Source organism: Hyperoodon ampullatus, assembly GCF_949752795.1.
Source record: "Hyperoodon ampullatus genome assembly, chromosome: 9".
Lineage (NCBI taxonomy): Eukaryota > Metazoa > Chordata > Mammalia > Artiodactyla > Ziphiidae > Hyperoodon > Hyperoodon ampullatus.
This window is the reverse complement of record NC_136922.1, coordinates 17,300,483-17,322,577: the sequence shown is the minus strand read 5'-3', so window position 1 is coordinate 17,322,577 and position 22,095 is coordinate 17,300,483. Positions and strand designations below refer to the sequence as shown.

At 39.7% G+C, this 22,095-nt stretch overlaps 1 protein-coding gene across 3 annotated transcripts in view; it reads left to right on the top strand.

The window, feature by feature from the left end:
- The window catches only part of VPS41 (VPS41 subunit of HOPS complex), a gene marked incomplete at its 5' end in the record, with an annotated part of 191,650 nt that overhangs the window by 42,964 nt on the left and 126,591 nt on the right, over nucleotides 1–22,095 (top strand). For all 3 annotated transcript variants that reach the window (XM_079711715.1, XM_079711713.1, XM_079711714.1), the window contains one exon: nucleotides 4,364–4,441. In XM_079711715.1, coding sequence (XP_079567841.1) covers nucleotides 4,364–4,441 — 78 coding nt within the window. The remainder of the gene's footprint in view (nucleotides 1–4,363; nucleotides 4,442–22,095) is intronic.

Genomic DNA, 22,095 nt, shown 5'->3' with positions numbered 1-22,095 from the left:
TGCGGAGCAACTAAGCCCGTGCACCACAGCTACTGAGCCTGTGCTCTAGAGCCCGCGAGCCACAACTACTGAAGCCCGTCTGCCTAGAGCCTGTGCTCCGCAACAAGTGAAGCCACCTCGATGAGAAGCCTGCGTACCGCAACCAAGAGTAGCCCCCTCTCGCTGCAACTAGAGAAAGCCCACGCGCAGCAACAAAGACTCATCGCGGCCAAAATAAATAAATAGATAGATAGATAGATAGATAAATAAAACTCTTCAATGGCTCTCATTACACGCAAGATGAAGTCTGAAAAGTTTAAAAAATAAAATTCAGAAGTCACCTCTTAACCAACCTTGCCAATCTCATTGCCTGTCTCCTGCCCTGGATGCTTCCACCATATAAAACTATTTGTAATTTTTTGCCTTTGTCCTGCTTTTTATGTGACTACATGCCTTTGTGCAAGTTGTATCCATGCTGCCTAAAATGGTCTTTACCACAAGCCTGCCCCATCTGCCTCAGTGTCTACTGTCTAACACTCCTCCTTCAAAGTTGACCCTTGAACAACACGGATTGGAACTGCATGGGGTCCACATATACACGGATTTTTTTCAGTAGTAAATACTACACGGTCCCTGGTTAGTTGAATCTGTGGCTGTAGAACCACTGATCTGGAGGAACCGTGGATCTAGAAGGCCAACTATAAGTTATATGCACATTTGCAACTGCAGGAAGGGTGGGTGCCCCTAACCGCCCCCCAGATTGTTCAGAGGCCAACTATCTACTATTGAAAAAAATCTGTGTCTAAGTGGACCCTCCCAGTTCAAACCTGTGTTGTTCACGAGTCAATTGTACTTACTTTTAAAGCATACTCTAAAAATTTAATCTTACTCAGTTTTTTATTTCTGTCTCCATCATTTTACCGTCATCCTTTTAAGTCATACGTGCTTATTGTCTAAGCATATCATAGGTGCTTTGTGTGTGTGTGTGTGTGCGTGTTGAATAAACCACCAAATTGATGAAAAGGAGAACAAAGTTTGCCTCCCCAGAGGTCAAACTTTATTAACACCATACTTAATCCAACTTGGCCAAGGAGCCTGACGGTGGGAACTGTAGTCAGACTAAGTTTGAGAACATGCACTTTGATGTGAGGCTCATGTTTCTATTTACCAGGCTTCTGATCCAGTTGAGAGAATTTTAGCTCTTAATTCTGGCCCTAGCTCTGCCACTCATTGACTGTCTCCGGGGAAGTCACATCAACTCCCAGAACTTATTTCCTTATGTGTAATTGAAGGCAGTCCATGCTCTAATGCTTAGAATGCTGTAAAGTGCTAGGTGAAACATAGATATTACTATACAGCTGAACACATTTGAAATGTGCTCCTTCTTGTTTCTTTCGTGGTGTCCAAAAGACTGCTTGTTGCTTCTTCTACCCGTTTACTTACAAAAAGTCCAATTGTTCAAAGGAAAAGCTGTTATGCTAGTGTATGGTTCAGAAGGATTCAATGCCCAAATGATAGTTTATAAAATGAGTCAAGTTTCTGTATTTAAACAGGAAAGGGACTAATTAAATTATGTTTATTCTTTGCCTATGCTGGATTTTAAGTGCTCTCAGGTTAAAAGAAAAAAAATTCAGTAGTTACAAAAGCACAAAGCTTTTCATGTCTGGAAGGAGGGTCATATTTAAAGGATTTATATTTATATTTGTGATTTGTGGCCAATTCTGCATTTTTTTCTTGTATTTTAAGTAGTCAAAAGCAACTTAAAAACTTTCATTAGCAAATGAAAGTATGACTTATTAATAGTTTTGGTAGTTAAAATTTTAAGAACTATACGATTGCCTTATCAAACTTGATTGTTTTAAGAGCACATAAAGTTATTTCTAAAAGGGAGCAACAATAATTTATCTAATCCAAATGATGAAATGTTTTCCTAAACAAAAGGTAGCTTATCATAAAAACCACTGCATTTTTTTTTCAAAGGTGTTCTAAAGTAATTATAGTTTTAGGTTGAAATCATACAATCAAAATAATTATTTTATGTTTCCTTTCTGTCTTAAGTATTAAATGAATTAAACTAGTAATTTTGAAAAGAAAAAAGGAAAGAATTAATATTTGGGGTAAAGTACTCTGTATAGAACCTTTAAAACTTTGATAAAATATAATTGGAAGTTCAAGAATGGCCTTCACAGAGATATCAGAGAATGACCCAGTATTAAAGCATTGGCCCTCTTGGTTTTCTTTCTTTCTTTTCTTTTTTTTTTTTTTGACTTTTGGCCACGCCATGCAACATGTGGGATCTTAGATCCCCGATCGGGGATTGAACCTGTGCCCCCTTCATTGGCAGCGTGGAGCCTTAACCACTGGACCGCCAGGAAAGTCCCCCCCTTAGTTTTCTAAGAAAGTAAATACAGTGTTTATGAGCAGAGTCAATACTGTCGAGTACTTGGGTGTAGTGAGCTTTTAAAACCCATTTATTCTTTTACCATAGGTGGCCTCAGAATGGAGTATTGTTTGTAGCTAGTATTAGGTGGTATTTTTCTATTCACATATTGTCAGAGTGTCACTGTGGAGAAGAAATTACACCCCTCTGAGTCCTCTATTTCTGATTAGAATGTTCTTTTGCTTTGGAGGAAACAGCCCTGTTTGGTTTAAATATTCAGACTCATTTCCCCCCCAGAACTACCTCTTCCCCTGCCCTTTCCAGGGCCCCGACATCCTGTTTTCAGCAGCCTTGTTGTCTGCCCTGGATGAGTAATCGGCCTGGCACCTTGTGCATTCAGGCAGCCCTGTGCAGTGGAATCGTCATACCTAGTTATGTCTGCACACCTGATGTTTTATTAACCAGTATTGATTTTTTTACCCGGGGGACTTTTTTTTTTCTTCCTGAAAAAAAGGCAACCTTGCAGGAGTGAAAGGCATTGCTGGGACTGAATTTCTAATGAACCCCCTCCTTTTCCTTTTTGTGACGCCTCTTTAATGTAGCTTTATATTTTAAGCGCCTGATCTGAAATTTCATTTTCAGCAATTCCGTTCTGAGAAATCCTTTTCAATCTTGACTTTCTGTAAGGTTAATTTTTTCAAGATTGTGCTGCTTGACTGAAAAACTCAGTAGTGCCTATAAATTTAAGCGTTTCATTCTAGGTTGCGATGAAGCATGTTCACGTGCAACGAAATACAGAGAATTTGGAACTCTCTGAGTACTGCTTAGAGAAATAAAAGGGAAGAGAAATCTCATGTCCTATTTCAGGTAGTCCTAAAGTTTCTTCTCATTTCTTTAGGGTTAGTTCAAAGAATTAAAGAAACAGTGGGAGTTAGGAACTAGTTTTATGTCATAAAATGAATACAAAGCTCAGCAGTTATTTTTGTGACAGAAAAGGATTTTTTTCTTTTTTGCATTCAAAAATAAACATTGACACTTAATATCACACGTTTACTTTTAGAGAGGCATTCTCACGATGACAGTATAAGTACATCTGAGTTTTTGCATCTCAGTGTGGCATGGATTTTCCTTCCTAAATAAGATTACTTTGTTGTTTCTCTGTGTGTGTGTGTGTGTGTGTGTGTGTGTGTTTATGTATGTGTATGTTGAACTTAAATGATAGCACAGATTTACACAGTTGCCATAAATTAAGGGGAGTTCACAAATCATTCCCTTCATACACTGAGTTCAACCATGGGTTGGTCGTACGTTCACAGCTGCATTTTAATTTGCTGCCTCAGTCCATCAGGGCATTGTGTACAGGCCACATGCACACCATTAGTTGTCAGTAGATGAGGGTCCTCATGAGTCATTCTGACAGCTAGTTTGGATGATCCCAAGAAAGAAGGCCCCGTTCTGTGATTTCCTCCAAGCTGGAAACAAGCCTTCTCAAAGGAATGTGCATCTTCCAAGACATCGCAGATCACTTACACATTAAGTGTCTTGACTTTGCAAATGGTTTTATTACTAATTGTGTATGAATGGTCCATTAAGAAACTGACCCCTGGGGCTTCCCTGGTGGCGCAGTGGTTGAGAATCTGCCTGCTTATGCAGGGGACACGGGTTCGAGCCCTGGTCTGGGAGGATCCCACATGCCGCGGAGCAACTAGGCCCGTGAGCCACAACTACTGATACTGCGTGTCTGGAGCCTGTGCTCCGCAACAAGAGAGACCATGATAGTGAGAGGCCCATGCACCGTGATGAAGAGTGGCCCCTGCTTGCTGCAACTAGAGAAGGCCCTCGCACAGAAACGAAGACCCAACACAGCAAAAATAAATAAATTAATTAATAAACTCCTACCCCCAATATCTTCTTTAAACAAAACAAAACAAAAAAATGCATATGCCCTTTAAAAAAAAAAAAAGAAAAGAAACTGACCCCTGTACCCCTCTGTTCTTCTTACAGTTCTTGGCACTGGGCACACATTATGGCAAGGTTTATTTACTGGATGTCCAGGGGAACATCACTCAGAAGTTTGATATAGTAAGTATCCAGTATAAAATAATGTGCGAGCTAAATTTCATGCTGAAATCTGTGCTTTGAAATATTTGTTTTAGCCATTTGTTTTTAGAGCATAAAGAAAGGATCTTTATTGATGAAATAGGAGTGCTAAGAGTTCAACTCTGAACTTTGTAACCTGTGCTAAAAAGTTTTAAAGGTGAACTTACAAAGAAAGAAGTCTGTATTTATACATAATGTATTTTCACTTGGGTATCTGCTGTATAAACTCCTTTTAAAAATTTATTTTTATGAATCTGTTTAATTGCAGTTCTTTAGTTAATTATAGTCATCCATTTGGCTGTAAATGAAGCATTTAAAATATTCCTATGTGTATTTGTTTTAAACTGTAACAGTGTAGAATGTCTAGATGAATTGTTGATCAAAGAAACAAGATTGCTTTTATTGGTGATTAATGGTGCTAATTTACATACTCTGGGGGTTTGTGGAATCCTTAAAGTGTGAACCCCCTCATTTGATGACTAATGTCGATTGTAAGTACATGCCCCATAATCTTCTCCAGATGCCAAATGTAATTGAAAATTGATTGATCACCTTGCTGTTTCAGTTTATCTCTTCTAAATATATAAAGCTAATATTTTATGTGAATGTTCTGTGAGTTGGACTCTTAGGGGATTATATTGACTAAAAGAGAAGAGCCAGGCTTTTTATTTCTTTAATTGTGATTTGGAATCACCAAGGATGGAAGGAAATGTTGAATCTGAAGCTTGATTTTGGTGTTTAAGATGGGCCGAGAAAGTATCAAGTGTCCGTGGTTGTGTGGATGTGAACCTTTGGGATGAAAAAGGTGGTCATTTGGGGGAACATATTCCTTTTTTTGAAGAAAGCGTCAGCACTTGTTGAAAGATCCATCATAAGGTATTGGTGTAGTTTACGAAGGACACCACAGTTTCTAAAGCTGATACATTATATATTAAAGGTACCAGGTTGCTTTGTTTGGCTTAAAAGAAACAGAACCACAGATGATGACAGTATCCTTGGAATCTCTGGAATAGTCCTGGAAGGGAATTGTGTGCTCTAACCACTGATCCATCAGGAAAATGGTGGGTTCTTGTTTGGCTTCGGCATCCCTTTCAGACAAGAGGATACTTTTGAACCTCTATCTTCTCCCTCTTGGACACTGGCCACCCATTTTGATGGTTTAATAAACATTTGGTCTTCCCATTGCCATGCATGAAAATGTGAGCTGGTGCTAGGCAGAGCTCTTTTTTTATGGTGTCACCCATATCTCCTCATCTTGAAAAAAGAGCTTGCCTGGATGGTCTCTTAAATTTACGGCTCCAGTTTAATGATTCTGTTAAACTCTGCTTCTCAGTAAGTCTTTTTAATATTATATAGAAATTACTTGATTGCTGAGGTTCACAGGACAAACACTGCTGATTCCATGGCCAAAAGAGAAACCAGGAGTAATACTGTACAAGTTTATTTGTGTCTTTCTTTACCCATTCATTCATGTGGTCCTTCAGTATAAGCCTTCAGCTGTATCTTTTCTAATGTCAGTTTTATGTCAGGTATATCCTGCGTCCTTTCCCAGGCAATTCCTGGTTCTTTCTTTTCAGTCCTGCCTTTATGACATCTTTGAAAATTAAGTTCTTTATAGCTTTGCACTTATTTCTGGGCAGGAGAGGAAGATGGTTTGGTGCTCTGTTTGTTTGTTTACCTCACACAAGAATTTAATAGTCTGCTGTGGAGAAGTTTTTCATGAGGCCTTGGGTCTTCATGACCATTACCTTATGAGGTATATGACTTTCAGGTGACAAATTTCAGAATGTCACTATCTTTTGAAAGGAGTCTTAATCTTCACCTTCTCATCTCAGATGAGTTTTTTCCTTTATTTTTTTATTTTCCTGTTTCTGATGATGTGGCTGCTTTTGGAGGCTCCATATCAGTGCTCTTAAAAAGGATTTTTTCAATTCTAAAAACACTTATGGCTTGAATTTGCAGATTTTCTTTGGATGTAATGATTGCCGTATTCAATCAAGAACTGTTTTCTTCATTAGAAATGCAGCGAGAGTGAAACAAGTATTAAAAAAAAAAAACTAGTGAATTAACACCTCTGACTTTAGTTTTTACTTCTAGGTGAAACTAATTTAAATGAATTAAAATTAGATAAAATAATAATACCTTATACTTGCATAACATTTAAAAAAAATTTTCTCAAGAAATGTCTCCTCAACCCATTCATTGCATTTATAGCTTTTGAATGCAGTAGTAAAGTCACAAAGCAGTAGTTCAAAATTCTCACCTATCAATAGGGTTTTGTTTGGCAGAGGGTGGAGGCATAGAGGAATCTTTATTTTTAAAAGGTTTCCCAGATGATTCTGCTATTTGTGTTGGAATGGAATCATTACGTTAAAGGCTGTATAACTTTAAATGTATATGATACAAAAGAAGAAAGAACTACACAAATTATTCTGCATGTTGAAGAAAGTGATTTGTTTTTCCATTAATATTTCAGGAGAAATACTGTTTAGCACACTCTACAAAAGCTAAGCATATGCCTTCCTAATGACCCAGCAGTTCAAAGTATATATCAAGAAAACGGAATACAGTGCATATGTCCACAAAAAATATATCTGTAGAAGAATGTTAATAGTAGCTTGATTTGTAATAACTCCAAACTAGAAACAACCCAAATGTTCATCAGTAGTAGAATGGATAAGCAAATGATGGTATATTCTTAGCAATTAAAAAGAACAAACTATTGCTACATGCAACAAACATGGATGAATTTCACTGTCTTAATGTTCAGCCAAAGAAGCCAGACACAAATATGTACATGTTGTATGATTCCTTTTATATGATGGTTAAGAGAAGGCAAAATCATACTATGATGATAGAGGTCAGATAATGATTTGACCTGGGAGAGAGCACAGGAAGAATCTTCTGAAGTGTTGATAATAGTCCCTATCTTGGTGGTTTCCCAGGAATATACATATGTAAAAATCACTGAACTGCACATTTGAGATTTGTGCACTTTATTCTATATGAGTTATACCTCAATAACGTGCACACGCACGTACAGAAATACCTGTACACGTGTATGTCTCTTTGACCTTGAGCAATGTTCAAATTATCCTTTGTTGAAGCAACCCTTTACTCGACTTACTTCTTAAATCCCAGAACATTTCCTAGGTTGGTATCTTGTTCAGAGATCTTGATATAAATGAATCATGCCACTAAGATTATTCTTACAGTTGTATATTCTCCTATAATTACATAAAAAGTTTGAGAGGATTCTGTGCTACCCAACCATCTATGACTGTTCTTTTGTGGATCAAAAGCAAAAATCACTAGGGTGATGATTTACTTTGCATGTTGATATTCAGATTTCAGTCCATCTGAAAGGATATTCAGAATATGTGTTAATTAACATGCTTTAGCCACACGTGTGTTTTTTAAAGATTTTTTTCCCTAGGTGTAACTTTGTTAATTCAGATTTAATTGATAAAGTTCAATTTTACTGAAATCACAGAATAAAATTAAAATAGGTCTAGCTTCTCAGGTAAAGGGGCTCAAGTTGCTAAGAAAATTGCCTTCTTGAATATAGATCAAGCCATATTCTCCTGAATAATGGGTATCTCAGTTGCTTACACAGTATGTAACATATGACTTCAAAATCCTTAGGGGATCTCAAATTCCTTTTAAATTCCCACATGGCATCTATGCCCATATGATGTCATTAATCATAGTAGTTACTTTCTCTTTAATAGCCTCCACTTTCCTTAAGCATATTAATTTATGGCTTACTAATTAAGAGTACTTATTGTACTTTGAAGCAATGAGCAAATTATTTTGGAGCATTATTCCATATGTTTTAAATCTTTATTCTATTAAGTGTGCTAGAGGGAGAGCAAAGAAGTCCGCTGACCAAATAAATCTCTGCTCTTTACCTTTATGTGTTTTCTTTCTTTGCTAGAAATAGGAAATGAAAAAGTTTGGCTGTCACCATGCCATGGCAGAAGACATTAGGTAAATACTTACAAAATGGATCGTTACAAAAAAGAAAGGAATAGGAAAACAAAATAGAACAGGGGCTTATTAGGCATTTTATATTAAGATAAATATGAACTTTAAAAAATTAATCTCTTAAAGAAGAGGTGGTTTCAGGATTCTCCTTGAACTCCAGATAGTAGAGTCTTTTGCTATTTCTATTTTTTTTTAATTTGGCTGTGCCACATGGCTTGCAGGATCTTCGCTCCCACTGGACCACCAGGGAATTCCCATCTTTTGCTATTTCTATTGCTGTGTTTGATTTGGGATTAGACTAACACACTCTTTTCCTTACTGCCGAGCTTTGGTGCTTCTTATGGTCGTATGGTATTAAAAACCCAGATTTCTGTGAAAACTAGCTCACACTACGGTATTTTAACACCCTCTTAAGAGTTCTTTTTATTTCTGCTTATCTTCCCCACTCATCAGTTCAATCCCTGTGTCTTTGAGAACCCTGGACAGCTCCTCACAGCTTCCCAGATCAAGTCCTAATCTGTGGCTAAGACCCTTGTTGTACGGCCGAAACCTACGTTTCCAATCTTAGTTTTAGTTTCTTCCCTTTCCAGTCATTCTGATCCACTCACCGTCTTCTGGTTATTGACTTGGACATGCTTGTTCCAGCCTTTTAATCACATATTCCAAGGATGCCCTTCTTCCATTAAGTCCCGTTCTTTCTGCGATGTGCTTGTACTGCAGTGACTTCTCCTTTGAACTCCTGAATTATTGCTATTTTCACTTGCAGTGTTAATCCGTCATCGTGTCAATTCCAGCTTCATGTTCATATTCAAGGTTTTGGAGGGCAGGGGCCGTGTCTCCTACTATACCGCTCCCCTCTTTCTCTCCCTCTCCTCTCTGTGGCTGTTTGGTACCCAGTGAGCGTATCAGCTGATAATATCTTCTTGAAACATACTCATGGAACTGATTCTTTTTCTGTCATTACTTAACCTCTCGGGAGGGTATCTGGGAGTCAGATCTCTGCTCTCCTGTGTATTATTCAACCCTCACACCCCACTGGATTTATAATTTAAAATGTTTGTATTGAGATCAGAACCTTAACTCTTACTTATGGAAAGTAAGCCTTTTATTCAGTGATACTTGGTGAGTTTTTAAGATATACTCAGACTTTACCTAGTTCCTATGGAGAATCCATAAAGTCAACAGAATGCAGAAGCTGAGGAGACTTTGGAGATCATTCTAGATACAAAAGGTGCCGAGTCAGGGAACTGGAGGGAAACTGAGCTTGAGCTGCTTTGGTTCTCTATTCCCTGCCCGCTTCCTGTTGCACTCGCCTCTTCCAGTTCATTCCAGGCCTTCCTCACATCTCTAGACGTTTCCCTCACCTAAGGTTGAAAAAGATGTTTTTGTGACTGGATCCTGCCTGGGAGTGACCATGGTTTCATTTCTCTCTCTGGGCTTTGGGACTCAGCCATCTTTTGGATTGCATTCCGGCCTTTTGTGTGCTCTCTTTGTCTTAGAGGAATTTATCTCTAATAGAAATCAGCTCCTCTTCTCTCTTTCCTTGGTATTGATATATAAATGTTGATGATAGGATCACCCATCTTTATTTTTATGTTTCAGCAAAAGAAAAGCTTATCTTCTCTCTCCTGGCCAGCGTAATCCTGAAAACTGAGGGTTCCTTTAAGCTTCTTAGATTGCATCTTTAATATTCACGAATACCTCTTTTATCCTTCCCGTGGTTTAATCATCTCCTTCTCCCTGGCACCTCCACTTCTGGAAACTGCAGTACTTTTGTGGAGGTTATTTGCATCTGTGTCGAGGTCATTCCATCCAGAGAATGTGCGTTTCCTGAGGGCGGTTTCTCTCATTTCTCTCTGCATCCTTAAGTGCTCAACATAAAAGCTGATGAATAGCAAGACATTGATGGAACTTGGCTGAACCAATAGCTCTAAATCTGTCAAGTTCCATGTATTTGGACTACCTTCCAGATAATCAGGGTTTTACACCTTCCTTTCCTCCATCAGGATAACTGTGTGTACATTATGGGGAATCATGTGGGCATGACCATCTCTTCGAGAGTAAATACAGATCCCAGGCATTCATTATTACCCTGAAGAGCCCAACTCTTTGGGGCTCATTCATAATGTAGCCAGAATAGTGTGAGGTGACTATTGATTAAAAGAACCCTTAGAGCAGATCTAAAAATGTAAGCTATCTATCCGTGAACAAAGAAACCCTGCTCTACTATTGGTCGCAGGGTACTTGTTTATCGACCTGAAGCACATCCCATCCATATGTGCAATTCCAGGTGTGGCATCATTACTTGGGAAGCAGGGTGTGTATCTTTTGATATTATCCAAGTGGTACATTGTTGGCTCAAATGTGGCAGTGTCTGTACTATCTGTCTTAGACTGACTGACAGGTCTCAGCTTTTTATGTGTTTAAAGAATCTGTTTTCTATATTTGGACTCGGTATCTTGAGTGATAAGAAGTATGTCCAATGAGGTGAGAATTACTTAAATGGAAATCAAACTTCTGAGAAATGATGCCAAGGAAAGTCCTGTTTCCCATTTTCTGCATTTTTTTTCATAAATAGTCTCCAGTGTGTGGACTGTTTATCGGTAGGTTGATAACTTTGGTAGCATCTGTGTGCAGAGGTGAGTAAGAAAACAGGTTCAGCTTTTTAAAAAAAAATAATAAATTTATTTATTTATTTATTTATTTATGGCTGTGTTGGGTCTTCGTTTCTGTGCGAGGGCTTTCTCTAGTTGTGGCAAGCGGGGGCCACTCTTCATCGCGGTGCGCGGGCCTCTCACTGTCGTGGCCTCTCTTCTTGCGGAGCACAGGCTCCAGACGCACAGGCTCAGTAGTTGTGGCTCACGGGCCCAGTTGCTCCGTGGCATGTGGGATCTTCCCAGACCAGGGCTCGAACCCGTGTCCCCTGGATTGGCAGGCAGATTCTCAACCACTGCGCCACCAGGGAAGCCCCACAGGTTCAGCTTTAAGAATGCTTCTCTCATTGAAAATAAAGTGTCGTGCTTACAGAATGTTGTTATATCTGATCTTTAAGTGGTAACTGCATTTGGGCAAATATCTCTTAAACAGCTAACATCTTAAATGTTTCTTCACCAAATTACCCTGGTGCTCCACCCATTTCATAGTCAGGGTTGAAGTAATTGTAACTTTTTGGAACTTGACTCTGAGCTGGGTAGTAGACTGGAGCCTAATTGTCAGAAAGCCCGTGGACTCTATTCTGTGGTAAAGGAGAGCCTCATGCTGGGGCTTCTTTGGGGATCAAGTGCTTATGGCAAGGTCAGAACAGTAAAAGGATCGTGAACAGTGTGGAGACTCGGAGGAGGAGTGATGAAGTTTGCAAGCGGGAGAAAGTGAAATTTGACGTGAATCTTGAAGGATGAATGAGCATTTTTCGATTGTTGGAGTGGGTTTGGGCCAGGTAATGGATGCTTCCTGTGAAATAGGGAATCACAAAGGGCAGGGAACTTTGATCACAGACTGTACATCTACACATACATGTTGTTTTTCCTCCAGTAGCTCAAGAATAAGGGAGTGGAGAGGAAAGAATGGGTGGGGAGGTGCAATGAGAGAGACTTAGGCAGCAGGTTTGCAGAAGGACTGAAGGAAAAAGAAAAGTAGTGTTTTCCTGAGTGTCTTCGTGGGGACTGACTTTGGAGTTTGGACTGTTTAGGGAAGCAAGTGAAACGAGAACAGTGATGGGAAATCAGGTGTCATGGACCAGAAGGCAGGGGCTTTACACATGGGTGTAAGTGTCTGTGTATACAGTTTAATAACAAATAATTTATACCTTGAGTTTTGTTTTGTTAGTAATAGACTTCCAAAGACTAAAAAGTCTCGGGAAACCCTTACAGAGCATGTTTCAAAATAAGGGTGTATTACTTCTTCCTTGAACAAGCTCTGTTTTTCTATCTGAATTGTTTTTTTTTTTTAATTGGAGTATAGTTGATTTACAATGTTGTGTTAGTTTCAAGTGTACAGGAAAGTGATTCAATTATACATACATAAACATTATTTTTCATATTCTTTTCCATTATGGTTTATCACAGGACACTGAATATAGTTCCCTGTGCTACACAGTAGGACCATGTTGGTTATCTGTTTTTTGGTTTTTTTTTTTTTGGCTGTGTTGGGTCTTCGTTGCCATGCACGGGCTTTCTCTAGTTGTGGCGAGTGGAGGCTACTCTTCGTCGTGGTGCATTGGCTTCTCGTTGCTGTGGCTTCTCCTGTTGCGGAGCACAGGCTCTAGGCGGGCGGGCTTCAGTAGTTGTGGCACACGGGCTCTAGAGTGCAGGCTCAGTGGTTGTGGCGCACGGGCTTAGTTCCTCTGTGGCATGTGGATCTTCCCGGACCAGGGCTCGAACCCGTGTCCCCTGCATTGGCAGGCGGATTCGTAACCACTGCGCCACCAGGGAAGCCCAGTTATCTGTTTTATACATAGTAGTGTGTATATGTTAATCCCATGAATTGTTTCATTTTATGAGTCTTTTCTAGAAATTATTTCTTGTCTGTAATCACCAAGTTTTTTGCATTTGATAAAATCATGATGTATTATGATAAATGGGAACTTAAAGGATATTTTGTTTATCTGTCCATCCAAGACATGAAATTCTTCTATAGTATTCTTATTACGTGGTTGTTTAGTCCTTAGTTTATATTTCTAGTAAGAAGAAATCCATTACTTTCACGGGCAGCTATTAGCTGTTTGCACTTAGTTTTAATATGAATTTTCCCCCTTTCTATCAGTTAAACCAGCAAAAGCTAGGTAAATTGGAATAACACATACCATTAAACACCTCTTAGAGTGGCTAAAATTACACTGAAAGACTGACCATACCAGGTGTTGGTGAGGGTATAGAGAAACTGGAACTCATGCTACTGGTGGAAATGCAAAATGGTGTAACCTCTTTGGAAAACAGTTGAGCAGTTTTATAAAACATTAAACATGCACCTACTATCTGATCCAGGCATTCACCCTTAGGAAATGAAAGCATATGCTCATCCAAAGACTTGTACGTGAATGTTCACTTAATTTTTATTTATGATAGCCCCAAAGTGGGAGCAGTCTATATGTCTCATCTACAGGTGAATGGTTAAACAAAATGTGGTATATCCATATGATGGCATTCTAATCATCAGTAGAAAGGAATGAACTTTTGGTACACACTGAAACATGGATGGATCTCAAATCTATCATGTTAAGTGAAAGAAGCCAGACTCAAATGGCTACATATTATATGGTTGCATTTATATAAAATTCTAGAAAATGCAAATAAATCTATAGTGGCAGAAAGCAGATCAGTGGTTGCCTGGAGATGGGCAGAGGGATGGTGTGGTGGGATTATAAAGTGGTGTGAAGGAACTTTCAGGGCTGATAGATACATTCATTATATCGACTGTGGCGAAGGTTTCATGAGTGCATACATATGTCACAACTTTGCCAGATTTAAATATGTGTGGTTTATTGTATGTCAGTTATATCTCAGTAATGCTGTTTTTAAAAAACAAAAGTGACAAACTACAGAAAAAATAGAATAACACGTTCCCAGTGGTGATATTTACATATCAAAATGTTATTTGCGTGTATGTAACCCCGAACTGTTGGGTATTCTTTAAGGTGCTTGATATTATAAAGGACACCGTACAGAGTGGGATCTAGATTATCTAATTGCTGGCTTCTTTGGTCTTTCTTTAGGTTGTGAGTCAAAAGAAAAAAGAATCTTCATTTAAAGTTTCTTCATTTAACATTCTCCTTGTTTCTATTTTTAAAGTTAAAGTATAGTTGATTTACAATATTGTTACTTTCAGGTGTACAGCACCTGAATACTGTGACTCAGTATTTTCACAGATTATCTTCCATTATAGGTTATTTCAAGATAATGAGTATAATTCCTTGTGCTGTATGGCATATTCTTGTTGCTTATCTATTTTATATAATAGTTTGTATCTGTTAATCCCATATTCCAAATTTGTCCCTTCCCTGCTTGCTCTTTGGTAAACATAAGTTTGTTTTCTATATCTGAGTCTGTTTCTGTTTTGCATATACATTCATTTGTATTATTTTTCAGATTCTACATATAAGTGATATCATATAGCATTTGTCTTTCTCTGTCAGACTTATTTCACTAAGCATAATGTTACTCTCTAGGTCCATCCATGTTGCTGCAAATGGCAGCATTTCATTCTTTTTTATGGCTGAGTAATATTCCATTGTGTGTGTGTGTGTGTGTGTGTGTGTGTGTGTGTGTGTGTGTACACCAACCACATCTTAATCCAATCTTCTGTTGATGGGCACTTGGGTTGTTTCCATGTCTTGTCTGTTGTAAGTAGTGCTGCTATGAGCATTGAGGTGCATGTATCTTTTCGAATTAGTGTTTTCATTTTTTCCAGATATATACTCAGGAGTGGAATTTCTGTGTCATATGGTAGCTCTGTTTTTAGTTTTTTAAGGAACCTCCATACTGTTTTCCATAGTGGCTGCACCAAATTACATTCCCACCAGCAGCTTATGAGTGTTCCCTTTTCTCCACATCCTTGTCAACATTTGCTATTTTTAGACTTTTGGATGATGGCCATTTTGATAGGTATGAAGTGATACCTCACTGTGGTTTTGATTTGCATTTCTCTAATGTTTAGTGATGCTGAGCATCTTTTCACATGCCTGTTAGCCATCTGTATGTCTTCTTTGGAGCTCCAGTGGCACCCTCGAGTAGTGCATTGTTACTTACACAATGTTATCCTTGTTTCTCACCAATGAAATATGGCTGGAAAAAATACCAAAAGTTCAGCCTACATGAGAAATGGAAGAATTTCCCCAGTATTATCAATATTTTTTTCCTGTTTTGGTTCTGTATTTGCATAAGTAATACATGTTTTATATTGTATATCCCTTTTGGGGGGAGCTCCACCTTTTGTAGAAATGATACAGTGACTGAGAGTGGAATAACTGAACAGGTGGTCATTTGTTTTAGGTTTCCCTGTGGCATGGGTACTCTATTTTAGGCAGGAAAAATGGGCTTGTTTGAAATAATGGAATGAGCAGCTTCTGTGCCCGAATATATTGTTTGGGTACATCTGCTGTGTTAGCAGAAAGTCTACCAGAATCTTGTTAGATTTTCTAGAAGAGTTTCATCTCAGAGGGAGAGAACAAAATGCCCTGTGAGGTAGTCTAAACATTTGATTCCATTTTACTTTAGTGTATAAAAGTTAATGTATTAGGGAACTTTGGTTGCCCAGTGACAGAAATCCATCTCAGCTGGGCTTAACTAACAGGGGGATTTACTGGCTCTTGCTGTAAGTTATGTGGGGCTGAAGTGGGTTTTCAGGGTCTGGATAGCATCTTAGAGTACCCATTTCTGGGATAGACTTTTTTTTTTTTTGGTCTCGTGGGCAACATGGTCAACCCGCAGTCCAAGACTAATGCCTTAGAACTATAGTCCTCTTAAACAAGGTAGGACTCCTTCAGTGACTCTGGCAAAAACCTGCCAGGAAGGACTTTGATGGGCCTGGTTGGGGTGCGTTCTTCTACCTGAAGCAGTTGCTGTAGGTTGTTTGATAGGATACTCTGGCGAGGCCTGAGTTGGAAGTGGGAATTAGGGGAGGGGGCTGAATCCCATTCTAATCATATAGAATACGTTTCTTCATGGAGAAAGCAGGTCTGTAATTGCCTGGAGCCATCCAGGAGCCAACTTTTCAGTGCCCTGTACACCTAATGAACGATGCTAAATTGGGGAGTGATACAGGGATGAACATCCTTGGATGGGCTGGGGAATCTTGTGACTGATTATTTCCTTTGAACAAATCCCTTGAGGTGAAATCACTAGGGCAGACACTATGAACATTTTTAAGGTTCGCTGCATATTCCTGTATTCCACTGTGCTTAGGTTATACTAAATTATATTCCCACCAGCACTGGATGAGAATATGTCAGTATATCTCGTCATCTGCATAGGCTGTCATCATTCAAAAAACTTTGCCACTTAGATTTCTAAAAACTGGGAATTTATTGATCTAGTGTGTATTTGTTTGGTTACTATTGAGGCTGTGTACTCTTTTGAGAATTGCTGGTTCCTATACTTTGTCAGTATGTATGTAAAGGTCTAAATTGATGTGTAATTAAAAAGTTCACTGTTGACAAGCAAAAATAACAACATTGATCTGGGCTACTCATGCGATGGCTCAAAATCAGAAGTCACCAGCAAGTCAAATTTAATACTTGCAAGTAAATCTTTCTACTATTAAATAAAACGCTGCTTTACTTTTAGGACAACATCCATTTTAAATTAATACTTGAAATCTGAACTGTATTGTTTTTGTTTGGTCACCTGTTTTGATCCTTTAAGTTCTATAAAAGCTTGTAATCATAAAGTTTAGCAAGTTTTAACAATCAATATATTTTTGTTAAAATATTACTTACAGAATGAACTCATACAGATCAATAAGGAAAATGCAGACAACCCAGGAAGAAACTGGGCAAACAGTATGAACAGGAAGTTCTCAGATGGAGAACAGCAAACGTCTCCAATAACCACATAAAAAGATGCTCACTTTCTCTAGTAGTGACAGAGTAATCAGGAAAATGTGAAGTAAACCAACAATGAGATATAATTTCATACCCATCAGTTGGGCAAACATTTAAAAGTCTGATCAGTACCAGGGCCAGGGAGTTGGGTGCTCTCTTCCTTGAGGGCTTGTAGAGCCCAGACACATCTCCTTGTTGGAAGAGTAACAGAAGTCTTCTAGTCTATGGTTTATCTTTTAATTCCTCATTTATGATATTTTCAGTTGTTCAGAGGTTTTTTTAACATCTGTATTGCATTTTAATCTAAATGCAATAAATATATATCAGTCTTCTCATTACACTATTTTTTGTCTTCTGAGGGAAAATTTTTTTGGTCCCCCCAAAGTTGTAAAGATATCCTTCCACACTTTCTTCCCATGGTTTTAAAGTTTTGCTTATTACATTTAAGTCTACATTCTTTTTTTAAAAAAATGATGTTTTATTTATTTAGGCTGCATTGGGTCTTCATTGCTGCGTGCAGGCTTTCTCTAGTTGCGGCGAGTGGGGGCTACTCTTCGTTGCGGTGTGCAGGCTTCTCATTGCAGTGGCTTCTCTTGTGGAGCACACGCTCAAGGCGCATGGGTTTCAGTAGTTGTGGCATGTGGGCTCAGTAGTTGTGGCTCGCGAACTCTAGAGCACAGGCTCAGTAGTTGCGGCTCATGGGCTTAGTTGCTCTGTGGCATGTGGGATCTTCCCGGCCCAGGGCTCAAACCTGTGTCCCCTGCATTGGCAGGCAGATTCTTAACCACTGCACCACCAGGGAAGTCCCTAAGTCTTCATTCTTCCTTAAGAAAAATCATCCTTACTGTACCACGAGGAGAAAGATTTATTCCTTGATTTCAAGATGGAGTCTGACGTTCCTGCTTTGCCCAGAAAAGAAAGGACACAAAACTTATAACCCCCTGAGCCTACTGATGTCCCATGTTCTTTTCTTGGCCCTGCTTCAGACCTTGACTTGGTTGCATTACTGGCAGTCCAGCTACTCCAGAATAGGTGTGGAAAGAACAGTGCTGATGGGTGATTGGAGATGAAGGCTGATGGCCAGCAGAAGGGTGGTGGCCAGGTTCTGGAGAGGGCAGGATGTGGTCCTCGGGTGGGGGTTGGGCACTGTGGTGCTGTGGCTGCCAGTCAAGTTCAGGGTCAGACTCCTAGCTTTCAGCCCTTGCCCCACCTTCATTAGCTGGGGTGGGTTCTTTAACCTCTCTTTCACTTTCTTTATAAAATGTAGAGCATAGTCACACCCCTGATTTATGTGACTATTTTAAGAATTATTTGTGAAATAATTTATTGTCAAGGATTTAGTGCAAGGCTCAGCCACTGATAACCACTGTGAGGAATGGGATCAAGTCCAGAGTCTGATGGCAGACATTTACGACGCTTCCCGAAGGAGAGCGGTTATTTTTGAATTCATTGATGTGGTTGGCTTTCATACTGTTCGCTGTGTATAGGACAGGCAGACCTACAAGGGAGGGAGGGAGGAAGGAAAAAGGAGAAAGAAGGAAAGAAGAGAGAACCTTCTGTGACGCGCCTCTTCCTCCCACTGATTTGCTACCTGCTTCAGCAGATGCTTTGTTTATTTGCGGAGTGGGCATCTTTTCTCGTAGGGCTCAAATAGGCTTACTTCTTTGACATTTGAAGAACATGTTGCCTTATTAACTAGGTTCTGCAAATGGATCCCAGTGCTGATGCAGTGAGTTGACTTCAGGAGTTTCTTTTCAGTGTAGAGACACTGCAACTTGGTTTGCAAGATGCTTCTTTTGAGAACCGTTGAGAGATGGCAGTCTACTTGGGAGGTGACTTGATGGTGACTTGATAAAGCAGTGATTTTACACCAGAGAGCATTATAACAATAATTTCTGTGGTAAAAGTAGAGCTGAATTTGTGAAATTTTAAGTGATCTTTCTTCATCTTATGTCTGAAAAGGAACTTAGGCATTTTCTATTTGGTTAATAACTTACTCTCAGTCATTTAAACTATGTGTACTGCCTTTTTTTTTTTTTTTTTTTTTTTTTTTTGCGGTACACGGGCCTCTCACTGTTGTGGCCTCTCCTATTGCGGAGCACAGGCTCCGGATGCGCAGGCTCAGCGGCCATGGCTTACGGGCCGAGCCGCTCCGTGGCATGTGGGATCTTCCCAGACCAGGGCACGAACCCATGTCCCCTGCATCGGTAGGCGGACTCTCAACCACTGCGCCACCAGGGAAGCCCTGTACTGCACTTTTGAGATAAGTGATTTTTTTTTCCCCCAACCTGTGGAAACACAAAGCCTTTACTTTCTCAGAGGTTGGTTTTAGATAAAGAGAATTCATTAACATCTCTGCTGCTATTATTAAGTCATAAATGAAAGTGAGAAATAAGAACATTTGTACTCCTAACAGACTTTTCCTTTATTATTGATGGTATCGTCAACTTGATATTGAGGAATTAAGTAGGGATATCTGGTGAGATGTTCAGATAACTTTGTAGCCATCATGGGTTTGCATTGTGTTCAGCTTTCTTGAGCTGCTTTTGTTAATGAAGTTTGTCCTCAAAGGTGGACCAGCAGTGGCATAGCAGATCCTTAGGACTTGGACAGTCTAAGGGGTAGCCCTCTAAAACTTAATTTTAAAGAACAGTAATATGCTTATTATTCCTCTTCTAGTTATATGGTCTGAGCGATGACAACCCCATTTCTGTTGCCTTAACTCTTATAGGAAAAATGTATTATAGGCTCTGGGGCAGTGTTCTCTGGGAAGAAAAGGAGTTTTGTTTTCTGGAATTGTAGTGTTGAACCCCGTAGGCTGGGAATCTTGGGGACATGGCCAACTACAGAGGACACCTTATTCACCACCTTTCAGTCAAACCTATTTGGGTGTTAAAACATCAGTGTTTATTTCTAAGCTCAATTATTATTTGAAATAATTTAGCAAGTTGGGCTGTATGACGTGTGTAAACCTCTGTGTCGTGACTTACTGTAGGGACGGAAGGGCTGGCCGTGTGCCTTCTCTGCTGAGTCACGGCTCTCTGTGGTGACACCACTAAACTGCTCCCTGCAAGGTCCTGCCTTTTCATTAGACCATGTATCCCTCATAAGTCCTTGTTTCTTTATCAGTGGGGTCTAGTGGGCCAGACCAGGTTAAGCCTCTTTTTGAATCTAAATACTCTTACCAACAAAAAAGCCAATCTTCGCCTACCTGCAAAGACTTGGCTTTTCCAGGCCCCTGAGGGATAGCATCCCTTCAGAAGCCGCCATCTCTTCTCCTCCTCGCTGTTTGCTTCTGTCTCTGTGACATTTATCCTCCATCATCTGCCTTCATCATTACCCATTTATCCCCTAGATGCTGCTCGCAGCTCATTCTTTTGCTCGTTCCTTTTATGGCCACCACCCTTGCTCAAGTCTTTATTGAGTCTCACTTGGGTTATTGCAGTGAAACGCCACTGATCTGCCGTAGACACCTCAGGTCTCCCCTGATCTCTCCTTCACACAGCGGCCCAAGTCATCTTCCCAGAAGAGTGCTGGGATTTTGTTACTCTCCTTCCTGAAAATACTCCTTGTGCCTCCCTGATGCCAGTGGAATAAAACAGAGCTCTCCCTGCGGCCCTCAGGGCTTCTGCTGTCTGGGCCACAGTCTCCTCCCACATCGAGGCCTGCACTGTATCCTGCTTTGTCCTTTGGCTCTTACTGGAATGTGCTCTCCTGTCTTTTGTCCGTGGAAATGCTGTGTCCCTCTCTCTCTGTGATACCTTCCTGATGACCCCACACAGAAGAGCACATCCTTCGTGTTCATTCAGTGATTGCTTCTTTTAAAAAAATTTTTTATTTTATATTGGAGCATAGTTGGTAAACAATGTTACGTTAGTTTCGGGTGTACAGCAAAGTGATTCAGTTATACCTATACATGTATCTCTTCTTTTTCAAATTCTTTTCCCAGGATATTGAACACAGTTCCCTGTGCTATATAGTAGGTCCTTGTTGGTCATCTGTTTTAAGTCTAGCAGTGTGTACATGTCACGGTGATTGCTTCTTATTCCTTTAGCCAACATTCTGTAAGGATGTGCAAGGGGTATAGAGAATAATAAAACACAGCCCGTTTTCTCAGGTTGGATCAGTTGTGGAACTAGTCACATAAACAACGATCTGTAATACAACATATTAAATTGTAAAATAGAGTAAAAAAAGTGTAAAATTGTACACTTCTGTATACAAAGTGCTGCAGTCAGACTGTGTACACAAACACCATGAAGGCAGGCCTTGTTTATTTTTGTTTAATCCTCTCTGTATTATGTAGGGGTTTTGATGATACCAGTTAGTCTTTTGTGAAATGCATTTATTAGTGAATTGTCCTTCTGCATTTTTCCCTTGTAAGAATATGACTTTGCATTTCTCTGGTAACTCAGCTCTCTTTTTTTTTTGGCCATGCTGCGTGGCTTGTGGGATCTCAGTTCCCCAACCAGGGATTGAACCTGGGCCATGGCAGTGAAATCCCGACTCCTAACCACTAGGCCACCAGGGAACTCCCTCTGCTTTCCTTTTTCTATCACTCCTCCCTCTGTATCTGTGTTGGGTACATGTATAAACAAGGAAACTATTGCCTCAGGTCAAGAACAAATCATTTGTATCACACTTCACACATTATATTTCACCATTTGAAAGCTGTCAGTTGTATTTCTTTTCAGGTCATTTATATATGGAACAAATGTTAATCCCTTTAATAATGGTTTTCCAGTAAAACAGATTGTTTTTACAATGGCGTCACAACATAGCACAGTGTCCGGTACCAATACCAGAAAGAGAATTTCTGCTGACAACTTCTGCTGTCACTCAGGGTGATTCACCTAGAAGGTTCTGCTAAAGTTTTTCTCCCTGACCTGCCACATGTAGTATTGTAGATAACCAGCCAGGGCATCACAGGGAGACTTCTCCAAGGTGTCCACTCTGAACTGTTAAGCACGTGAGCATGGCAAGCTCTGGGGGGAATGAACTCCGATCCTGACTGGCTACTCATCCATCTCACTGCAGAGGACCACTGTGGCTTAGTCGCATCCCTGGAAGGTCACTGTCTTTTTAAAAATTTTTATTTATTTATTTATTTTTG